Source organism: Osmerus mordax, chromosome 13, assembly GCF_038355195.1.
Source record: "Osmerus mordax isolate fOsmMor3 chromosome 13, fOsmMor3.pri, whole genome shotgun sequence".
Classification (NCBI taxonomy): domain Eukaryota; kingdom Metazoa; phylum Chordata; class Actinopteri; order Osmeriformes; family Osmeridae; genus Osmerus; species Osmerus mordax.
The window spans coordinates 11,861,373-11,885,108 of NC_090062.1; the positions used below are offsets into that span (position 1 = coordinate 11,861,373).

At 45.6% G+C, this 23,736-nt stretch overlaps 1 protein-coding gene across 6 annotated transcripts in view; it reads left to right on the plus strand.

The window, feature by feature from the left end:
• Window positions 1–4,369: 4,369 nt before the first annotated feature.
• Window positions 4,370–23,736, plus strand: part of adamtsl7 (ADAMTS-like 7) — a 28,662-nt gene continuing 9,295 nt past the window's right edge. Inside the window, exons 1-8 of one of the 6 annotated variants that reach the window (XM_067249317.1) lie at window positions 4,376–4,394; window positions 5,179–5,358; window positions 5,469–5,520; window positions 5,684–5,750; window positions 7,237–7,577; window positions 7,936–8,386; window positions 8,555–8,657; window positions 10,013–10,149. In XM_067249317.1, coding sequence (XP_067105418.1) covers window positions 5,328–5,358; window positions 5,469–5,520; window positions 5,684–5,750; window positions 7,237–7,577; window positions 7,936–8,386; window positions 8,555–8,657; window positions 10,013–10,149 — 1,182 coding nt within the window. In that variant the 5' untranslated portion in view covers window positions 4,376–4,394; window positions 5,179–5,327. Of the gene's footprint in view, window positions 4,567–5,178; window positions 5,521–5,683; window positions 5,751–7,236; window positions 7,578–7,935; window positions 8,387–8,554; window positions 8,658–10,012; window positions 10,150–17,716; window positions 17,881–23,736 lie in introns of those variants that run through there. The other 5 variants (XM_067249315.1, XM_067249316.1, XM_067249314.1 and 2 more) reach the window with 5 other exon arrangements.

The window sequence follows — 23,736 nt, forward strand, 5'->3', positions numbered from 1 at the left end:
GAGCTGAGCTTATGCTATGAGACAGGAGCTCTCCCTCTGCATGTTGTGCCATGCTCAGGGAGGTCCAGGGCCTGCTCAGGGTCCTGTGGGCTGGAATGTCCCTGTAGGCATAGTGAGAGCATACAGTACCTGGGACGTGTTCCATTCCGGAGAGGCATTTCCTTGTACAGTAAGTACCCTTGTTCACTTCCCTTCCCAGATCTGATTATAGGGATTGGGATTGGGTAATTGCCAAGGTAGATACACCAAGGAGTAGGTGGGCAGAGCCATGTCTGAGGTCTGGGAAGGATATTGAACAAGGGTTTGTTTAGGAATGGAATCCAGTCCTGTACTATACTTGCTCACCTCACACCCCTCTCTCTAAACCCCCCAAAGAAGAGGCCCCGACTAGCACACACACACACAGTACGTCAAGAATGACATAAAGTCAAAGATGTCCAACATCAACGGCAGCCATCTGTCGCCTTAAAGAGGAGTGGTGAAAAGGGAAGCTGGATGTGTGCAAGAGAAGAGTGACAGGTCAGTATTAGAGGTACCCCAAAGGTTTTCCCTGGAATGCTAAATGCCCAACTGGGATTCAAAGTGCACTGTAAGCTCCCAGTTATTTCTCCACGCCCCTGGCTCCTCCATAACTGCCTTACTCGGAGATGAAAACGCAGTTAGCAACTGGAGCTGTCAAACACTTTTGACATTTGCTGTTATTGCATATTTACACAGTATAGAGCGATTTACATCTGCTGAGTCCTAATAAGAGCAAGAAAGGGCACTGCCTTGTTTGTTTCCCTTATCAACGGGTATGTTTACATTTTGACATTACATGTCATTCATTGTGCAGACGCTGTTATCCAGAGTGACATACAATGGTGCGGATAGAAAGTACAGTTGCAAATCAAAGATCAGAAGTGCGCAGTTCTAATAGTATTTCAGCGGTAGAAGTCAAGGAACAGTCTGTATTTACCAGGCACAGTGCAAAATAATCACATCTCCACGAAGTAAAGATGTGGTAATGATAAGGTAGAGTGATAATGACTGATCTAAAAATGCGTAACTCTTTCAATACCATACCAACTTGTAATCACTCAAATGGCAGGAGGTTGGTTGTCGCCACAAAACTCTTGTCTGAGACATGCAAACAAACACACGGCATGACAAGTGACGGCACGCTCAGAAGAGAGAGAGAGAAGAAGAATAGGGAAAAGAAGGAAGTATCTCTTGGCGTGTGGGGTGTTAAGAGATGCTGCCAGGGCCTGTCTTCCCAGGCCTGGAGCTGGGAAGGAACCAGCCAGCAGAAGTCCATCATGAGGCCCATACTACTTAATGAGTTACAACCAGTAACTGTGTCTGTATGCTGGACAGACTTTTACTCTGACAGAGTACTTGTTCCCTGCCAACCGTAAAGACCAGAAGGGCGTGAGAACTACAATTTCTAACGTGAAGCCCGTTCTGGGAGTACAGAACTCTGGGACAGACGGGCCCGGCTGAATTCAGAAAATAAAACAAAGGATGACCACAGAGAAATCTAGCAAGAAACATCTTGAAAGACACACTGGGAACTGGAGCGTCTCGCTAAGCAAACTCTTACAAAGTTTCTATTCCTGTAAGCTTCTCTGTTGACACTGCAGTGGATTCAAGCAAAACAGCAGGGGTGTTTGCAGTATCGCAGACCTGCAAAGTATCTGTCATGTCAAAAGGTTTAATTAATGTTGTGACCTGAGAATATCATTCCATGACGGACAGCTGCCAGGGAAGAATCTCCCCTCTAATCTGCTTGATCCCTTCATACCAGCTAGAGAAGAGAAAGCCCCAAGGAACACAAACTGATCAAATAAACGGGAGTTGGGAGCACTTGTGAACGATTATTCCCCTCACAAATAATGATTCAGCCCTCTGAGGAGCTGTTAGAAGTGCGAGGGGTACTAAAGACGCATTTGTGATCACCAAGAGTTAACACACACTGTCTTCGGGTGTCAGGCAATACTTATTCAAACATGTCCTGAATATCACTATATAATAATGACAAAGGCTCTATTCTACAATAGACCAAAGAGAAGTATAAGACTAAAAATGTATGTGGTATTTTAGTCGCTTTTGTTGATACTTTTACAAATAAACCCCATGAGAGCCAATTCATTCATTCATGAACTCAATTAATCAAAAAAATGTCACCAGGCTTTACATTTCCATGGCAATATTTATTTTCTGTTCTCTTACTGACAGAGTGATATCATTTCAGTGATAGACAGAAAGGCTTATGCAAGTCCCCCATTGTGCTGGCTTCATATAGAATTGCATGTATTGATGGATCACAGCACTAGCACATAGTCTTGTTTGTGTTGTTGTTTACTTGCAAGCACGACACAGATGCTACGTGACAGAACGGTAAACAAACACACTCGCTTGGCTGTTAGGCCAAAGAAGCTATGGTTATCATATAGGTTCACTCTGACATCTCAATGTAATGTAGGTTTTTACTGTAATGTTGTTTTTGGTTATGGTTATTGTAAGACGTTTTGGCTAAGTGTTAACAGAGTAAGTGATAGCAGATGGACAAAATGTTGGTGTTCCATAAAGTGGTGTAAAGCTGAGGAAGCAGCTGTTGACCCGAGGGGATGAGTAGTGTTGCTTGTGTGTGTTTGTGAATGTGAGTGTTTGTGTGCATGCCTGTGTGCTGGCTTAGGAAAACACCTGCCACCGCTGAACAGTCCACCAGTCTGGCCCTCAGGCTCTCTGTGGGCTCCACCTCACAGGGCAGAGTGTTGCTTTCTCCTCTGAACGAGCTCAGCACATTGGTTATTGTGAGCTCTAACTGGACGTCGTCTGATGACAGGACCATGCACATTTTTGTGTGATGACCCGGTGCCGGTTCAAGGCGGTTCATTTTTCCAGACCTGGTCTTGTAGGGTTTGAATGGGTCATCCGGAACAATAGTTCATTAAGATGCTTTAATTGGAGTGCGGTCACCCGTGATCTTGGTTGTGGAAACATGGGGATTAAAGGCAGAATCCTGACAGCCTCAACATGGTCCCACCATTGATTACCATCCACAGGACTGACAACAATGACACAGTGAAGGAAGGGCTACAATGGAAATGATTATGGGGGCCAGCACCTTTACACACATACAACCACAAAGAGATGTGTGTGTCATACAGTTCACAAACACACACAGTACCAGCCTGTGAACAAGCTTTGTATGCCTGCCCAACCAAGCAGAACATTAATGAATCCCTTCAAATTAGGCAAATGTACAAGCCAAAGACAACAATGGGATGGGTTTTCCTGACGATATGTTTTATTTACTTTTTGGAACGAGACTTATGATTCACAGACACACATGTTCCAGTTCCTCTCCTCCCACAAAATCAGGCCTGACCAGAATTGGAATACCCATTTAAGACCATTATTCTACTTTATGCCAACCAGTGTTTCGTTTGTACTGCAGTTCATTATTTATGGTGACACAACCATTTGAATGAATAATTGTTAAAAGTAGTAAATACTCTATTCTTCTATTCCCTGGCCTTACTCCTTGTGAGTGATGGACTGGTGCAGTTGGATTTCGTCTTTGACCTTGGTATTGGTTTAAGCTGTGACAAATCATTAGCCTGTGTAGCTAATGTGTTAGCATGTGTTGGTTGCGGTTGCTAAGCCTATGGCACTCCTCAGTGACGGCAGTAAAAAGCCTTGTGGCTCTACAGTTCTTACCCAGGCTGCCCCGGGCCTACTGTGTTGGGCAGCATGTAACAGCATGCCTACTCTGTAGTCATGGTGAAATGACTTGGTCCATAATTCAGAAGGTTGAGGACGGTAATGACCACCCAGGACGGAGCTTTTAAGAGGTCATATAGGACAACTTGAATACAGGAAGGTCGCAGACCAGGATAGGGCTACTGTAGACTATTTGGTTTATTAAATCAGCCCCTACACTACTCTATCTATAACTCTTTCTCACTCACTTACTGTCCCCCTCTCTAGCTCTCTCTCTTTTTCTCTCTATACCTCAATCTCTCTCTCACTCTTTCTCTATTTTACTCTTTACATTCCACCATCTGCCTGTTTACTGTTCTCTGGATTACACACACCTACACACACACACCTACACACACTCACACACACACACACACACACACACACACTTACTTAAAGACATTACTTCCAGACATGTCCCTGCTGCATGGTATACCATGCATATGGCATTGGGACAACAGGGGGCGCAACAAGCTGTCTTGCTCTATGACGTTCCCATGGACTTCATTCACCAGTGTTACTGTGTTGCAGGAAGGTCGAGTGGACGGTGTATAGGATAACATCCATGATGACCAGTGAGCAGTTTCTGCAGAGGCAGTCAAGCATGTGGACATGAACAGAAGTTTTGATACGGATTCATTGTTTCGGTGGGAGTTAATTTTAACTCAAGGACTTCAAGTTACTTTCGGATTATGAGGATACTTTGTGCGTTTGTTTATGAATCTCACGGGGCTGAAGTCTTAATACCTTTGAGGAGACATATTGCACCGCACACTTGATAAAAAGTAGCAGGTTGACATACGCATTTAGTTTTTCAAGGTAGGAAATAAAACATTATTTCCCCAATATTTTGCATGGCAACACATAATAAAGATAACATTTACAGGTATTGACGATATAGCAAAAACACTCCTTTATTCTTGATTCAACTGCATCATTAGCCCTTAATAAATATTTTTTGTGGCCAAACCCTTAACAATGTTAACAAATGTTAGTGTAATTGGAATCGGGCGTTCGCCCTTTCAGGTTGCGGTACAATATATTTTTCTCAGATTTGTATCGACCAGCAATATTTTATTTAACTTTTCACTATAGCTGTTTTATTCTGATTGCTGTCCGGCAGACCACGTTTTGATAAGCTTCAGAAATGTTCAACAGATGTTGCTGGCAAGCCCAACAACGTCATTGTGTCAAAGATTACTTCTAATTGTAGCCTACCGCATTTCCATAATAGAAAGTGGAATGAGTTTGTTTTTCCATCTACGTTAAAATATATATATTATGCAATCTATAATTAATAAGTTAGAAAATCGGTAAGTTAATTTATGATTAAACTATTCGGAACGACTTTGAACGCCGCTAACTTAATGTCAATGATTGGTTTTAAAGTCAGGACGCGCGTTTTTAAAGGCTTGCCCATGTTTCCATCAGGTTTTTCTTTTTTTTTGAGAGAACGCAGGACCGAGGATTTTACCGGTGAGGGAGGAGGCTGCAGACCTGCTGTCTCCGAGCGGTGTAACGTTTCGGCAGGGGGACAGTTCAGTCGTTCATTCGAGCCTGGGGGTCAGGGGTCAACTCACATGGTCAAGTGGACAGCAGTCAGGGTCGTGGGTATACACTCTAATACGGGTTAAGGATCTAGTTGTAGCTGTGAGCTGATCATTCATGGCTCACCTTACTTATGTTTTATGCTGCAAATACAACTTTTATCTTCCCTGCAGAAGCTGGAGAAGCATTAGGAGCTATGTGTGGAGTGTGTGTCTGGAGCTTCAGGTACAGTAAACATATCCTACCCTACACCATATTATCTCAATAGTATGTTTGTACAACGGTTTACTAAGCATTCATTATGTTGCCCTAGATGCATCTTTATATATTGCATTTAAATGTCACAGACAACCCTTGTGTATTAGAGCTGTATCTCTGCTCCACACAGAGTCTCCATACTCCTGCTCTTTAGGCTATACCCACTGGACTGCCAACTTGCAACAGACCACAGAAAGGTGAGTTGATGATTTGATTTAGTGTGTGTGAGTGTGTGTATGTGTGTTTTCCCGGGAATTAAGCGACTGTTTGGGTTGCAGCAGGGGGAACATTGTCTATGTTCTAGCATGTGGGGTCTGTTTGATGTCCTTGGGCTCACGGTGAGAGACCTCCCCAGAGTGTTTGCAGGCTGAGTGTCACTTTCTACTTCCAGCTTCATCCAGTGGTTGGCACAGACACAAGGCTCACTGAACTCGAACCCAAACGTGGCATAATCGCGCCTTCCAATCTTAACTCCGACAGTTAGAGCCTTCAGCTCCCAGAGGGAGCATAATCCTTTTTAACTTTATAGGGAAAGTTTATAGGGTCTGCTAGCGACAGTGTTATTGTTAAACCACAAAGCCGCTAAGTACTGTACAACACAGCCTATCCCTGTATGCATGTTAACAAGCAATCAGTGAGGATGCCTGAGGGAAATGTGACCTGAGTGTAAATCTGTTGGCTGGCGAGGGAGCAGCAGTGAAAAGCCCTCTGGGTAGCAGAGGGGAAGACACAGGGGTCATGCCAGCTGTCAGTAAACCTCCCCATGACCCCCGGAGCTATGAGGAGGAGCGGGGCCGGGAGGGAGGGCGGGGGCAGACCGAAAACAGAGGACAGACAGATTAAACGATTAACCAAACATTTACAACCATAGCTTGTGGTTAGAACTGAGGGTCGGAGGCGGGCTTGGCTATGGGCATTCCACTTCCAGAGAGAGTTTGTCAGGGTTGGCCTCGTGCGTTTCCAGGAGTCCAGCTGTTTGACCCTCGACTGACCCCGGAATGACAGTGGAGTTGAGTTACAAAGGCTGCAGTAGGAGGTGGGGGGACTGGCCTGAGGGCTCTCTGAATAGACCCATGCTGCTGAGTGACAGGAAGGGGAGCGCCCTGCCAACTCTCCCCACCGCTTATGTATTCTCTTACCATCTTCTAAAAGCCAAAGACAGCTGAGCTAAGCCTTTGGTGTGTTTCGTGTGTTTAGCTCAAAGAGGTTGGCATCAATGGAGACAAAGTGCTTCTTAAAGAGTAGGATTTCCATGAGGGTCCACGGGCAAAGCCATTTGGCACAGGAGGTGGGTTGGCATCGGGCTGGCACCGTCTGGGTCCTCAGACAGAGAGAGCAGTGATCGCCGCTAATATGTTTCTGGCTCAAAGTTACAAAGAGGGATAAAGTCAACAGTGGGGAATGCAGGTAGCCAATAGGGGGTGTTGGGAGAAACAGACGGCTACTATCAGCCAAATCTGGGCTTTATGCCCCCTGAATACAGGCCCATCTCATTCTCAGGGGGGTGGAAAACTACTTCCAAACACATGAGGTCATTGGCTTTAGTCCTTTTAGCGGGTTAGGTCTAGGTAGCCTCTGACTGAGCTATGGATGTTATCCCTGCCTTCCCTGTTGTGTCTGAGACCTATTTCCATGCTGTGTGTGTTTAAGGATGCTAACTCAGGATATTGTGTGTCCATGCAGGTCCCTCAGAGGGCAGAGACCCGCCAAGGAGCTGTAGCCGGGCAGGGAGCGGTCCAGGGCTCCTGGGGGGCATGGGGGTCATGGACCTCCTGCTCACGGACTTGTGGAGGAGGGGTGCAGGAGCAGACACGACCATGCCTGCCCTCGTACACCCCCTCGCTGGCCTCCTCCTACCCCTCCAGACCCGGGGTCCACCCACAGCACCCGGGGCATGTGGTGTCCGCCCTGCGTCCCTCCGTTCCCCTGCATCGTGAGGCAGGGAGACCCCCCAGCTCCAACGGTAGCAGACGAGGGGAGCTTAGGAGTCCACAGAGAGAGAGGGAAGCTCGGCCTGGTCGCAGGTACTGTACCCCTCCCCTCACGTGGTGGGAGTTCAGTGGAGCCCCATGGTCTGTTTGACTGCCCTATAGGGTAACGCTATTCTGTTATATATGGAGTCAATAGCCTGGCTTGTGTTTGGCAGGTTTGTGACCCCCTTCCTACTAAAAAGACTTTAAATAAATAGCGCTGACAGTTGAGTAATGGGGGGATGTTGGTACTGGAATCCAAGCAGCCAAACAACAACAAAGCTCAGAGCTTTTTGCCACAGACTCCCAACCGCTTCTTAGGAGTCATGTTCCTGGAGAGGATTTGTAATGGTGCTGAAAGAAATATCTCTTTCATAGAGCGTTTGTGTGTGTGTTTTGCTTGTTTGTTTAGGAGGGGCAGTGACAGCCAAATCGTTCCAGGGAGGTATGGTTATGGCAGGATGCCATATGTAGTTCCTCTTAAGACGGACACAGGCCAGGCGTCCGAGGGGGCACGCTCTCACCGACAAAGACGTGCTCCGCTCCCTGACCCCAACTACCCCACTTCCCGACACACAGGCCACAGGTCCTCCTACTGGCAGCACTACAACAACCCCAACATCCACAGCCCAGCCCACCATCAGCCCCCAGCCCCCCAGCCCAGAACCAACCCAGCCTGGGCCCCATTGTACCAGCCAGGCTCCGCACACCAGCCCCAGCAGCCCCAGATCCAGGCCGGGCAGGATCGCTACCCAGCCAGCCAGGCCCCGGCACCCCTGACACCCCCAGATCGACCCTACAACCCCCTGCCCACCTCCTCCTGCATTGGGGAGCACAGCCAGTACAGGATTTGCAACACCAACGTAAGACATGACCTCATGACTCATTTAAACGGATTAGTCACAGCTCGACATGATCTGGAAACACAAACCCGCTCTGGGACTTACTTAGCTTACTCCCTATGCGTGCGTCTGTGTCTGTCTGTCTGTGTACCGGCCCCCACACCGTGTTTTTGTGTGTCTCCATCCCAGGCCTGCCCCCCAGCTAGCAGACACATCCGAGCTGTGCAGTGTTCCTCCTACAACAGCCAGCCATTCATGGGGCGCCTGTACGAATGGGAACCCTTCAACGAAGGTAGGGCTACTCTCCTGTCTCCCTCCTAGTCTTCTCTGACAGTGACTACCCTTGCCTCCGTTCAACTCATCCTACCTAGGTGTGGTGATGTAAGCACCATACTGTGTCACCTGTCGGACGCACCGTGATGTATCCCTGTCTTATTGACCTGCCAGGGTTCTGTCGAGAGATTTAGGTGTCTCGGGTATCCAAGCAACAGTCAAAACACACAATGACATATTGTTTCTTTTCAATGATGCTTTGCCCAAAAAGAAATGTTTGCCAAACGAATGTCTGTCAGAATGTATGACTTGACTTTTTGATCCTGTCTGTAGTCATGGGTTGCTGGCATGTACAGATGTACACATCAAGTTAATGAAGTTAAAATACCTCTGCCTTTATTTATGAGGTCAGCGACAGTTCAGTGATACCTATCTCAAACTATCAAACATGGAATTACAAGTGTTTAAGCAATGTCTGGACATCTGAGCTGATTGACTGTGCAAGAAATTCACTCTGTGACATGCTAACTCCTACACACACACATTCCACACATTGTGTGAGAGATTGTTGTCTCTTACACACCACAGAGATGAGGGGCTCTAATAGGCACTAATTGATGACTTTGGAGGAGCAGAGCAACCTTCTTCCCTCACTCTGTGAGGATTTACAAGGTATTATCTTAGCTCTGGCAAGTGCAGCTCCCCTAAGATTGCCTATCCACAGGCATTACCTTTTACCACAAGTCACATGGCATATCGCAAATAAAATAAGTGATTTAACCACCACAGCTAATCTCAGGGCAACCTGCTGTTATGTAAACACAACATGAATTTTGGCTCTTTGCAGAGAACGGTTATGAAGCAGGGAGTCAGGTAGCTGAGCAGTTAGGGAAGCGGGCTAGTAATCTGAAGGTTGCCAGTTTGATTCCCCGGCTGTGCCAAATGACATTGTGTCCTTGGGCAAGGCGCTTCATCCTACTTGCCTCGGGGAGAATGTCTCTGTACTTACTGTAAGTCGCTCTGGATAAGAGCGTCAGCTAAATGACTAAATGTAAATGTGAGCAGCTTTGTACTAAATTGAAGAAAAGAAGCATTTGAAGATTGATTTACTTTAGAAAATTGTAAAAACTTCCTTCACTACAAAGTTCCTAGTCTCATGGTTTGACATGGCCTCAGATGACTTTTTCACTTGAATGTGACATTTGTTCTGTGCTGCCCCCTCATGGCGTGGAGGATGTGGTTGTTGATAACTGGCTTGACCTACAGTATTCCCTCTCTCTGTACAGTATGTAAAATATACTTGATTCAAATAGGGTTTCCTCACCCTTGTTCTAAACCCTTGATTTCTGTTTATCCTCCATCCTCATGTCACAGTTCCTGGAGACCAGCACTGTGAACTCAACTGTCGGGCCATTGGGTTTCGATTCTATGTGCGGCAGTCGGACCGGGTCATTGACGGGACCCCGTGTGGCCAGAACGACTCATCCTTGTGTGTGGCGGGGCAGTGCCAGGTAGGAACCACCTCCTGAGGTCATCCAGACTTCTAACTTCATCTAACTTACTAGTTTTCAATGCTTTTTGCCATCGATATCAACTGATGCCAGGAGATGCTCGATAGAAATGCAGTTCTGGTCATGTACTGCAGGGGGCAGCATTGTATAGAGTGTGTCCAGGCCAGCGTGCCAAGTTGTGACAGGATCTCTTTCTTTGAGACATAGGATCTCTGTGACATAGGATATTTGTGCTAGACAGACAGACAGATGTATGTATGTGTTGACCTCATATTTGATGCACATCACTAAACCCTCACCTGTATCCAGACTTGAAAAGACATGAGTCCTTCTGTGACCCAGTTGATTGCTGTTGACTGGATAAGTGATTAGTGAGGGGAATACAGTATGGTGGCCTTTTCAGTTGTATTTGAATCTTAGACATTTGACTGTGTTATTTTTTTCTCTTTTGATTCAGTGCCATGATTGTGAATGAACTCTGTCCAAGTATGCGCTAAGAACGTTTTCCTCCCAGTTGATTGTACTGATCTTCCTCTGCTTGCCACTCTTGTTTCCCATGCATTGTAATCTACCAGAGATTTAGTCCATATTAAGATTTAATCAAGATAGAGTCCCTCTGATCCCATATTAGCCTTTGTGAAATGTCGACTGCTAATACCAGTGAAATTATGATTTGTCATGTGGGTGTGGGGGGGGGTGTAGGGGGGGGGCGGGGGGCGGTGTGTGTTCTCATTGGACTCTAACCCTGTAGGTGGGAGGAACTTGAGCAGCCAACGTGTGTGTGTGTCCTTATGTCTCCTGCAGTCCCTAACCTGGTTTGCCCACGTCCCAGAAGCTGAGCTTCAGCACAAGAGACATCACCAAGACAACAGACCTCAGTCCTCTAGTCTAGGTGTTCTCTCAGGGAATCCTACAGGTCGGGGCACATCCCATAGTAGCAGACTAGCAGGGAGATTGTGTCAGAAAGTATGCTGGAAAACACAAACTGACTGGACGCTCTCTCCGAAACATCTGCTCCTCATACCTTGGCCCTCATTTGCTGTGAAAGGAAAAATAAATCGAACTTTTATTGTGATCTAAGCTTCTGCGGAGAGTGCCTGAACACAGTTCCTGTGTTTGTTTGATGTTGAATTTGTGGTGTTGCTGTTTTCTCTGTGAAGCCTCTTGTGAGCTGACTCCGAGTTGTACTGTAGATATGTGGTCTGCAGAAACGTGGACTGTAGTACTGTATGTATTTACAGTACATGTGTGTGTATTGTACTGTGGAGCTGCAGTGTGGTTCTGTGGTTCTTCCTGGCCAGGCCTTGCCTGTTTCCTGTGACTGGGTCCTGCAATACACAAAACAGACTTGCACTGAGTGGGCTGTGTAAGTAAGCACATGGGCTTCATCATGGTAGAGTGTATGTGTGTAAGAGTGTATGTGTGTAAGAGTGTATGTGTGTAAGAGTGTATGTGTGTAAGAGTGTATGTGTTTAAGAGTGTATGTGTGTAAGAGTGTATGTGTGTAAGTGTGAAGAGATGTGGTGCTGGAAGCAATCATAACCTTCATCCAAATGGCCCGTATAATGTAGGAGGAGGTGTGTTTATTTAGGAACACACACACACACACCTGGCATATAGCCCAACCTTACATCTGTAGCTCTATTCTATTCTCACCATAGGCCCCGGACACACTACACACTTAACCAGGCCAAAGGCTGCTAGCTCCCTGAGCTTCATTCGCTAACAGCCAGCCTCTGCCAGTTTGACCTTTGACCTGGGATACCATCGTGTGCCTCTCACCTTTCGGATTCTGACGCACTCAGAGCCTCAACTCAATACCGGAGTACTAGCACACGTCAATCAGGTTTTATGGTTCCACAAGGATGCAGACATTCAAGGCTTACTAGTCTCGGCCAGGGTTTATGGCCTTATAAACTGAAACAGTGGTGAGTTGTTGAAATTAATCGAATCACAAGAAAAAATACTTAACGTCTCATTTACAAGAGGCCCTATATTGTGTGTAAAAAAGGATTTGGTAGATACACAGGTGTAGGTTTGGAATTTCAGTTGGCCCTCATATTTGGATGACCTGCTGAGTCGTTGGGCTTACTGTGAGACAGGCAGCCTATATCCTGAGTGATCTAGAGCTTACCGGTAGTTGGCTAAACAGTTGGTCACTGTTAGGGGCACTCCATTCCCTCTGCACTCAAAGACTGTACTCTCTTTTAAGATTTTTCTGTCTCCAGCTGTGCTGTTTTGGCTTATTCAGTACTGTGACATAGCTAGCTTAGCACACTTCATTAGCTAGCCTGACACAACTGATGAAATTAATTGGTTCAGGTCCAGCGTTTATGGCCTGTGATGTTACAGTCCAGTAGCAACTGGTGCACAAGTATATTACACAATTCTGGAGCCATTGAGGCGCAGTAAATACTTATTGTTAGACAAGAGATATGTTTAACCACTTTTAATGGAAAATGTGACCTAACCCATGGTAGGCTACATTCCTCATTGCTTTCTGTAAGTGATGGCTGTGTGTGTAGAGTTCCTGGAATTCTGTAGGGCCCCTACAAATCTGAGACATATCCAGGGGACAAATCCTTAAAGCTGTGGTTTTGTCTGGTGGCTTCAGCTCTTCTGTTGCTGTACACTGGACTGCAAGGCAGAGCGGATGTGGGTGGAGGTCAACCACAGGGCAGCACGGCATACAGAGCAATATCTGAAAGCATTGTTTATGTTATTTTGGTGTAATGTCAATACGACTCCATGTAAATGCACTGACACAACAGAAGGAAAGTATTACTTTGTCTTTATCTGCAGTCTTTCTATATTCTTCTGCTCTTCAAGATATTTGGTAGCAGATGTGTGTCTATAATGTGTCTTCACCATAGTCCACCAATAGCTGCTCTGTACTTTGTGAGACTGATGGATAGATGCCAGTAAAGGGTTCTCCGGGATTACCTCTTGTCTTAGCCGTGGAAAGACTGAGTTCTACCTATGAATCATGCACTTAATGTAAGGAGCTTGGATCCGGTCTGTGGGACTGCAGTGCGCTTCACACCCGTGCCAGACGTAACACTGCAAGAGTGAAAAGTCCGGAGCCGGGTCTAAAAAAAAGCTGAGTGCTGTTACACATCTTAGATGGACACAGAAAAGAAAGCTCCCTTTATGGAGGGAGTTCTATTTAGCCTCTGAGAGCGCTCGCTCTCTGCCAGGGAGGTGCGCTCGAGAAGGGTGTGTGTGTGTTTTTAAAGCCTGATCTCTGACCACACACTTTTCTGCTGGCTATGGTGGGATGAGAACTGGTGAAATGTATCTGGGCTGGATGTGCGTGACTCCAGGTTTACTTTCTGGAGGGTGATCTCTCAGCACTCTGCGGATGGATAAGGTGGAAGGCTTTGCTTCAGTAGCGCTACTGTAAAGGTAAACCAATTCCCCCTAAAATCTCCATATCCCCTGGTGGTCAACGCTCGACACACTTTAATTTATGCCTGGATTTTAAAGAACACTGATGGGACCGTGGTGAACAGTTTTACTCCATGCTTAAGCTATTAAAGTTACTTCACGACTGTTAACGTTTTTCTCCGGGAATGTATTTCAGTAACTGTCAAAACTCTGCTAGTAACATGTGCTTCCAGTCCCCTTAGCTCCTTCATTTGTTTGTCTTCTGGCTTTCCATCCCTCCCCCCCCCTCTCCTGTTCTCCTGTGAGGGATGAGGGGCCAGGTTTGGCAGCTATGTTGGCTAAACAATGTCCCCCTCTGCTGTGTCAGGGGCTTGACCACTAGCCTGCTCCCTACCACCCTCTGCCAGGCCTCAGGACAGGCCCAGACCCAAGCCCAACCTAACACAGCCAAGAAACGCCCACACCTCTCTCTCCTAGCCACTGTCTCTCTCTCTCTCCCGCTTTCTTTCCCGTTCTCCTCCTTTGACAGCTGCATCTGTTTTAGGCATTCTCGTGTTGGGAAGGACTGACTTGTTTTAGGAGGGATGAAAGCTCTGAAATACGGCTGGCACAGACTGGCGAAGAGATCCCAACCTGGCCTCCTCTCACGACAGGCCCCAGCTGGAGGCTCGCAGCGTGGTGTCCACCAATCTCTGTGGATGACCAGGGACTTGTCATCACAGGCATCCGTCCACAGTGATTGGACCATCTTTGGAGACGTGCGACTCTTTCATGCTGCCAAAAATGTCTAAGTGTCCGCTTTCAACAGGAACAGTTTTCCTGCTTTCCCCTTCCTCTGTGACTTACTTCCTTTGATTGTGATGTAAATAGTCTGGAGGATTCTCAAAGGTCTGATGTCTATTCTAGTTTGACACTGTCTGGCATGTAAGGCCTTGTAAAACTAATGGCCATGAGTATTACAATTTAGTTTTGCACTACTTGGCAGGCTAAACTCGATTTGAAATTATCCTGCCTGTTGGACAGCTGCTGCTACTGCAGTGCTGGGTAGCCGTGAGACTTCTGAATGAAGATGTAGGCTGTCCACATTGCGTGTCTTAGGGTCTCTACGGCACATGGACCTCCGTGCTGGTTTCCTGTGGATGTTGATCAGCTAAATGATGGCTCCTTCGTACAACGGGAGCCGTCAGTTCCAGTGACAGGTAGTACAGACGTCCAGGGGATAGGACTGGCCCCGGCCTCTGGGGCCAGGCAGCATACAGACAGTGTTTGTAGGTCAGAGGGCGGTGGTATCCCAGGTCTCTGACTGATTTACGTGGAGAATCTGTACGGGGCTAGGCAGCGGTATTAATAGCAATCAGCAGACACACACAGAACACAGCGAAATGTTTTGGTCGCTACAATACCTCTGTGTCAGTCAGCTCACCAGAGGGCAAGGTGGTGGAGCAGGTGATCACCTGTGTGTTTGTGTTGACTAAAGGGAAGGCTACTTACTGTGTGGTCAGTGGTCACTGTGTGTCAGGAATTTATGGTTCGTTGCGAGTGACAGATAAGATTGTCACTGCCTAAGTGACTGTGTCAGAGCAGTTGGTGGTCTGCTCCCCAGGGTCAAACGGTCATAAATTAAACCGTTATCTGTGTTCCTAATGCTTTCATAAACAACAGTCCATTAGCAGGTGTATAAAGAAGCCTCACTTGAACAAAGCGGACTTCAGTTCACCAACAAAGAGGCGTTATCTGTCCTTATGTCAGCCACAGTCCCATGGCTCACAATGAACCAGCCGTAAACGTGTAGTACGGCCCACCATGGTCTCTGTGTCACTGGCCCTTAGCATGACCCTGTCACTCACCCTGTCAGCTGGCTTCAACAGCTCCCCAGGCTCCGCCCCCCACCCTCACAAACCCCCACCTGGTTTCTGCATTAACCACTCCGGCTCCTCCCTTTCCAGTCAGATACATACCTGCAAGGAAACAATCATACTGTACATGCCCGGCCTTGCAGATGTTAACATGTATCCCAGATGATCCTCAAATCGAGCCTTCGCTCCTTTCTCCAAACTCACTCTACGTCCTCCATCCCTGTAGAGCTTTATATTCAATCCACTCCAATAAGCGTCCAAATGACATTTTTTTCCCAAATATGCATGCTGGTAGAATGAGGGTTGCTATGTATGTATTGTACTGTATGTCAAGAAAATAATGGTAGTTAAACATTTTGACAGGTGGAATACACAGAATTCTCTGTGGACAGAAAGTGGAACGAGGCGTCAGAGTGTAGCTCTCACAGCCCTGCAAAATGGTGTGGAAATCTGTCTAGAGGCAATACATGAATACAGTCAGCCATTGTATGACTCTCTTTGTAACACATCCTCATACTTTACAGTAATGCTAAGACCACCTGCTGTAGTGCATGGATATCATGTGTGTGCATGCGTGGGTGTGTGTGTGTGTTTGAATGGATAGACAAGACTTCAGGAATCAGACATTTGGAGCCAAGTCTGCTGTGCTGACCCCCATGTTAAAGGAAACAGCGCTACAGAAGGACATCGTTTCTCCAGTGTAGCTTGCAGCCCCAGACCCCACCCCAGTGTGTGTGTGTGTGTTGATTTAGTGTAGCTTGCAGCCCCGTACCCCAGCCCAACTCTCAGACCAGGAGCTTTGTCCTCAATTTAGGGGTGCATTAGCTGGTGTCTTTGACTCTATGGAGATGGATATGCTGTTGAAAATACTTCACTCGACATGTGTGCAGCTGTTTGTGTGCCTGTGTAGGTGTGTTCATGGTGCGAAAGCTACTAGCTATCATTGCATGTGCCTCGGGGTGGGTGTGTGTTTTGAGGCAAGCGAGTGCCAGCAGAAGCCAAGCCATTTCCAGGTGTGGAGACTGTCTTTACTAGTTTACTGTGGAAAAGGCTCACAGTTCAGTTTTCGTCTTCTGACTTTTGGCTTGCCATGAAGGTTTTTAGTTTGTGTCCTGTTGTTTGGTGAAATGATTGAATTCATGTAGGCAAGCTACGTAACCCCAGGCCTCATTCAGACACTGATGGTTTCACTAAACTGGAGCACACTTTTTGATGTCTTAAAAATATATGAATTCACTCAACAGTGTGAAGTCAGGCACCTGTAGCCCAAGGGAGGGGATGGGTTCAACAACACTATCTACTGTACTGGAGACCTCTCTATATTCATTGTTGACTCTCTTGCAATTTTAAGAGTACTGTCACTTTGTCTCTTTTCTTTTTCTCTCTTTCTCTTTCTCTCTCCCTCTCTGTCTAATGCATTGTGGTTTCTCTGCACTGTTGACAACAGCACAATATGATCTTGTGGTCGCTCCAGACGCGTGGTCGAAAAACTCTCTTTTGTCTTCATGCGAATCCAGCTACAATGCCCCATGCTCTCAGTAGAAATATAAAACTTTAGGAAAAAAACTTCTGTCAGATAGCACACTCCTTGCTTCAGTGTCTTGATGAAGTAGGATGTAATGTTCTGGAAACAATGAAACAGCTATAGGAAAACCATATGCTGACTTCAGTCTCTTTGTCCTCTTGGATCTCAAGAATATGTTTTCCTTAGTGGGTATCACATCCTGAGGGGCCTCATCCAACCCCCACTCGATACTCTGTATTGAAGCTATTTGATTTGATTTCTGAAGATATGATATTTAAACTTTAAGCCCTTTTACCCAGCCATCAAGTTTCACTTTCAAGTTATAATAGTTCTTAGAAATAGTTCAACTTTATTATTTTTACTTAATTTAAGATTCGTATATGTTTAGTGTTTTGCACCTCCCCTGCCACAGTAAATTCTGTGTTTGTATAACATACATGGCGAATAAACTGAATTCTGATTCTGATATACAGTACCTATCTTTTCCTACTTTTCAGTATCTCTCTCACTCTTTATTTTGTCTCCCTGCCGTTGTCTTTCTCTACCAATCTCTCTCTCTCTGTCTGTTTAACCCTCTCTTCCCACCTCTTCTCTCCCTCCTTAACAACCCCCCCCCCCACCCGTACATGCCCCCTTCCCCCAGCTGCACCTCCTCCAGCTCATTTTACAAGCCCTTTCTCTCCCAGATCTGGCAGAGCAGGCGTTCACTGCTCTTCAGCGACAGAGGAGAGAGGAGCAGCAGCAGCCAGGGGATCGGAGCCCAACAAAGCCGCTCCTGGAGTTTGTTTTGTGTGTGCGTGTGACAGTGTGTGGCGCTGTGATATGTGCGTGTGGAGCGTGTGAATGCTTGACTGACTGAGTGCTTGGGTCGTTGGCCTTCATGAGAGAATGCTACCAGGTCTGGCTGAGCTGCTGCTGCTCATCTGCCTCCACGTGCGTGCGCAGGGGAAGCCGTGGTCACAGGTAGGACACACTGACTCTTCCTACCCCCTCCTAGCTCGTAGATCCTAGCCCCTGGCTCCTAGCCCCTGGCTCCTAGATCGTAGCTCTACCACCTGGTCCCAAATGGACTTTGGAGAAGGACGGGCGTAATCGTTGAAATTTGCGTGGTGGAGATGTCGTCTTGTGTGCTAGATGTGGTTTAAACTGAATTGTGGGATTGTAGTCATATACTTGCATGCTACACTAACGAGTGATGTTATTCTATGCCGGGACTGTGAAATGGATCAGTTAGGCTGTAGGTCATGGGGAGGGGGGGTATTTAAAGTGGGACTGTTTTCACAGCTCAGGAGCTCCTCTTTGGTGGGCTGTTATTTTTCCACATCACATTCACGAGCTGGTCGTGGTGTTATGTTACTGCACCCCAGCTCCCCCAACCCCTCCAGTGATAACCTTTATTGGAAGGAACAGTTCCATAAAGATAGTACTGACAATACGTTGAATGGAAACACTGTTGGAAACACTATTATTGGATACGTGCCATCCTGAATTAGCTTGTCATGAGCAGCAGCTTAGCGTTAGCAGCAGTTAGCATCCACGTGTTGGTGGTGGAGAGGTTTGTGCAGTAGCACTGGTTTTCAACCCTTGTCTTCAGGGCCCATTGTCCTGTATGTTTTAGATGTTTCCATGCACCAACACACCTGATTAAGATGAATGGTCATAAAATGAATGGTCGATGACCAGGGTTAAAGACCACTGCAGTGCAGTATGAGATATAACGGGACTGGTGATGGTCTGATTTGTGTTGTTTCATCTGTGAATATGTATCATCATGAGTTGTTGGTGTTGCTTTGTTTTGTGCTGTTCTGGTTTAGTGTCTATCAGTCCGCTTCGGACAGTCAGGGAGTGCTGACTGACACACAATCATTGTTTTTTGTATAAAGTAAATTTTTGTATTCTACATAGTTTTGATTGGCTGGCAGAATTAATCATTCTTGATTTCACCAGATATTTTCAGTATGAGTTCCAATATTTCTAAGTGTAAACACTGGAGTGTGTCTTAAGAAGTCAGACAGTATGATTAGTGACAGGGAAGTAGCTGTTACAATTCAGCACCTCTCCCCGAAGCAGATCCTGTACAAACACATCATCAACTCAGGAGGAACCCTATGCATTTTATTGGCAGTAGGATCAACACCCAGTGTGCTATTTCAGAGCCCTTTACAAGCAGTGGGCATTTATGGTGCTTCACTGCCCTTGGCCTAGAGCTGGGGGGTTGGAGGTGTGAGGGAGCAGTTATTGGTCTGACTTTGAGAATAACAGTCCTCCTGACATAGCTAGGCTATATCCCTCAACTAGAGTACACTAAAGACTGGTTGAATATAGCTGACCTCTTTAAAGCTGATGAAGGACATCCATCGGCCTACTCCTCCCAGGAGCAACAGCTTTCCTGATACTGGTACCCTCCCCCTCTTGTTTTTTTTGGGATATGTAGTCCAGTTTGACATATGGTTATGATTGATATTTGGGAAATGCCATGCTGTAAGGACAGAGCGCTTGAGTTATCACTGTCTTGTAAATGCGAGAGCTTGTGTTTCTATTAGTGGCTGCATAGCTTGGTGGGCCTCATGGCTTATCCCTGATACAAGTTCCAGAGCTGAAATCAAAGAGGGGGGAGGGGGTAAAAGTAAGGATAAGCTAGCAAGTTGTGAGATTCTTCAAACCACTTCCATCTACAAGCGGGTTGTGATGGTCCATTTGTCTGTATAATTTAGTTGAACAAAAAGTTTCTGAGACCCGTTGGGAGGGTTACAGCAGGACATCAGGTGGTTCAGTGTTTCATTGGTGCACATTGGTCGTCATTGCCAATTTTCCCTCTATAATTGCATTGCTCTCATAGCAGTCCAAACTGGCCAGTTTCTGATCACTTTGTGATGCTGCAGTCTTACACAAACGTTAGATCTCTCATATTGCTTTATTCATTACTGCATGGGGGAGAGGGGTGGTTAGGTCTTAGAACCTCCAGAAGGTATACAGTACTATACTTCAATCTGCCCACACAATTCCCAAGTGATAAATGTCACCCTCAACGTCATCTGTCCTCAGCATTACTGCCACAACTACAGATGTGTTCTTGGTGCTGACTGTGACAAAGGCAGGTCGTTAGCAAGCCCAGTTGGGACCAAAAAACATTGCACCATGTGGGCCACAGATGCTTGTGGCCATGGCGCCCACATGAACTTCACACGGACCAGTGAGGGCGGTTTCTCAATCCACAAACTATGATGTGACCTGTTTTTTGGAAAAGGATTGGTACAAGATTCAGTTGTAACACACATGCACATTCGCTGACAAGGTGATCTGAGAGTCATGGTGATCTGAGAGTCATGGTTATTGAGGGCAGCCAGATTAAATTAACAAAGATTTGTCTGTTCTGATTGTGAAATCAGAAATCAAATTGAATTATCATTAATCCTAATTGTATTAGCCCACCTGTTTATCCTGGCCTAACGTAGCCTGGCCTAGCCTAGCTTAACGTAACTAATCCTACTACTTGACAGTAATGAATTTATACAATATGTCTTGTCATGCTCACAGCCTTCCATGGGTGCACCTCAACCCTATTGTGATGTAGTGTTTCAGCAGACAGGAAGCCAGCACGGAGGTGAAATGAAAGGAATAGAATGACTGGTGCATGACTGAGGTTTGCGGGCTTTCGCAGCTCCAGGCAGCATGGCTTCCTCACATCCGTTGAGATGGTCCTGGGGGTGAGGGAGTCAGATGTCTGGCCTTGCCGGGAAAGAAGATGGAGATGAGGGCACCTTGAGTCACCATCACCTTTACTGTAACTGAGCTCCGTTACTGGAACACTGGGCTGTGAACGATGAATCACACCGTAAATGATGCAGTTAGCATGTTAGCATTGTAGATGCTGTTAGCATGTTAGCATTGTAAATGAGGCTGTTAGCATGTTAGCATTGTAAATGATGCTGTTAGCATGGTTCAAATCCCATTTGAACCAATGTTTACAAATCCTGAAAAACTATACACTAAGTTGCAATGGATACAAGTAACAAGTAAATTATACTTTCTAGAAGCAAGAAAATTCAGTAGATTCATCAGTGAGTGGTAAGACCTTGTTGTGTTTCTGTTTGCTCCAGACAGTGTGGCATCTTGGCTTTTGCAAATATCTATGGCTTCACCATATTTTAAATTTTGTCAGTAGCAATAAACCTACCAGTAGTATTTTATCAAGTGAACATTTTTGTATGTGTTGGATGAAAACAGAAAAGGGTTTAATTTGTCCCAGCTGATAAGCCATAGCGTTCCGTATTGTGTTTGATTTAAAGTGTTTCTAACCATAATATTTCTCACTGTCAACACCTTTAATAAGTTACACTCGTAAACACTAGACTGAGAATTTATTTTTGACCTGTTGTCTACATTACCTTGGAAACGTATAATAATCTGTCTCTTCTCTCAACCTCCCTGTGTTGTGTTCAATTTGTGAGATTTCTTTTCATTTCAGTAATATCATTTCCAGTCTGTGACCATCTTGTTTTAAGGTCACCTTAGCTATAAATTATTGGCTGAGACAAAGTGCCCCAGAATTCTGTGCACTGGAAGCTCACTAATGTAAATATTACATTTCCAGATGAGTTGGCCTGTCATTGCGAGCCAAGACTTGATAACAGTAGTGGCAACTCTCCAGAGTTTCCTGGCTGTACGTATGTTAAGAATTGAAGATGTTCCCATAATGTTCACAAAACAACCCCTGCTAGTCTCTGGTCATAAATTTTGGGTCTACAGAGAGTGACTCTTTCATCTTAAAGTGGATTTATAAAGCCTGAAGATGAGTTGTGAATTATCTTTGTCCTGCGTTTCTTATGAGAATCTCTGATTTCAGGCCAAACACTCAATTCATTTAGTTGACGCCTTAATTTTTATGTTGTCTGTAAAATCAACATACAGTGCAGTTTAAGTCCTAAATGTATAAAAAAATGACTTGAATACTGCAATGTGCTGGCCAACACACTAAAAGCCTAGCGCCCTAGCGTACCATCATTGTCAACAATGGGAGTATTTAATCGACTAATTGAACATGGTGTCTTGGCACTGTGCAAGAGAAATGTCAACCTTACTCTACCTGACCTCCCTTATTTACATTTGGTCTGTGAAGTTGAGTTCTCCCTCTGGGCTTTCTAGCCTGGTGGGTCCTGGCACCCAGAATAGCGTAGCGTGGGAACACTGATCCCACCAGCCCAGAGAGAGCCCTGACTGCCAGCCGTGAACATGGCAGAGACACACTGGGATCAGAAGACTTACATTCCGGGATAGAGTTGTCTCTCCACACATAGAACTGAGAGCCAGAACTGGAGTTTAATGTGTACAGTATGTGGTCGATAATGGATAATTTGTGTAGAAGTTCTTTTCAGACAGCTTCATTCATTTGGAGTGTGTTGGTGTGGTTCAGTTCTTTACGTCTGCACCTGCCAGTGTCCGTATCTTAGTTAGCTGCTTCATCTGTCTGTCGGCAGTAAATTGCTCCATCTCACCAACATAGACGAACACACACAACTCCAACCCACGCTGCTCAGGCTCACACTCCGCTTCAACGCGGTCCACACACACTCTCACCATGTAGCCACGCCTTTGAGAAAACCCAGCAGCTCCTTTCCACCACATGACTGAATTTACTGTTGACGGCGGGAGAGAGTTAAGAGACTTTCTTGTTAATTTAAGCATGAAGTCACTCTGACCGCTCATTTTTATTCATATTTGCTTTCCTCTGGGGGAACCACAAACCAGAACCCCCACAGTGTTAAAAGACTGATTATTGCAAGGCAAGTGGAGTTTGGGCCAAATATCTGGCAAATGCATTCAAGGACACTGTCTTTACAACTGTGTGTTGACAGTGTGCATGTTACAGTAAGTGTAGGGTAATGACATTACAGAAATGTTGATTTTCTCTCCTTTTTATATTCTTGCTTTTACTCCTGCACACTAACTGGATATTGATTAAGACCTTTTTTTTAGGACAATGCATGCCTTTGTAAATCTTTGTGAGTACTCTGTTGAGCTGTTGTTTAAAATTTCACAATTTCACTAGAATGTTAGAATAATGATCATGGTCTGTCTGATGACAAGCCAGTCTACAATCATCAAATCTTAAGCAATACCTCTGGGATTACAGGAAGACTCATGTTGTTTTCCCCATCCCTCAGTCGACTCTAGCACAGTGACACATCTAACCATTTCCAGATGAAGGTAGATTTTAGGGACATTTTAAGATCTGTTTTCTTGAAAACGGGATGGCATCTGGTGCCAAGTGTCATAAACCACCCATGGAGTGAAGGTGAAAAAAGCAGCAGTGTGGTTGGACTTGGAATAAGTGAGCCCTTGAACACAGCAAATCACATTAGAGGAAAAACGTTGATTCTTCCAAATCTGGATCCTCATTTGTCTTCCACTCTGAGATTTTGAAAATAGTTGTTCTGAGTCAAGCCTCTGTGTACGTTAATGTGTCCCGACAACTGTGGCACCTCACTTTGACTGGTTCATGAAAGAGGTCACATTTTTCAAGGACATGCCGGAAGGTACAGTAGAGTGTTTGGGATTTTTTTGTCAGGGGATAAACAAGGGCCTCTCTCTTGAACAAAGTCTTGACTGTGACTTTGTTACAGTACAAGCAGTGATCTGCCCAAATCACTGGATATCGAATAAATCAGAGATTCTTTTACACTTCCTGTATTATAGGGGCCTTGCTCTAATCGCTCTCTCTCTCTCTTTGAAACCCCAAGTTTTCCACAAACTCATCAGTTGTGATGTTTTATACACCAAAGATTTAGATATTTGTAAATTTGGATTTTTTTGTATCTT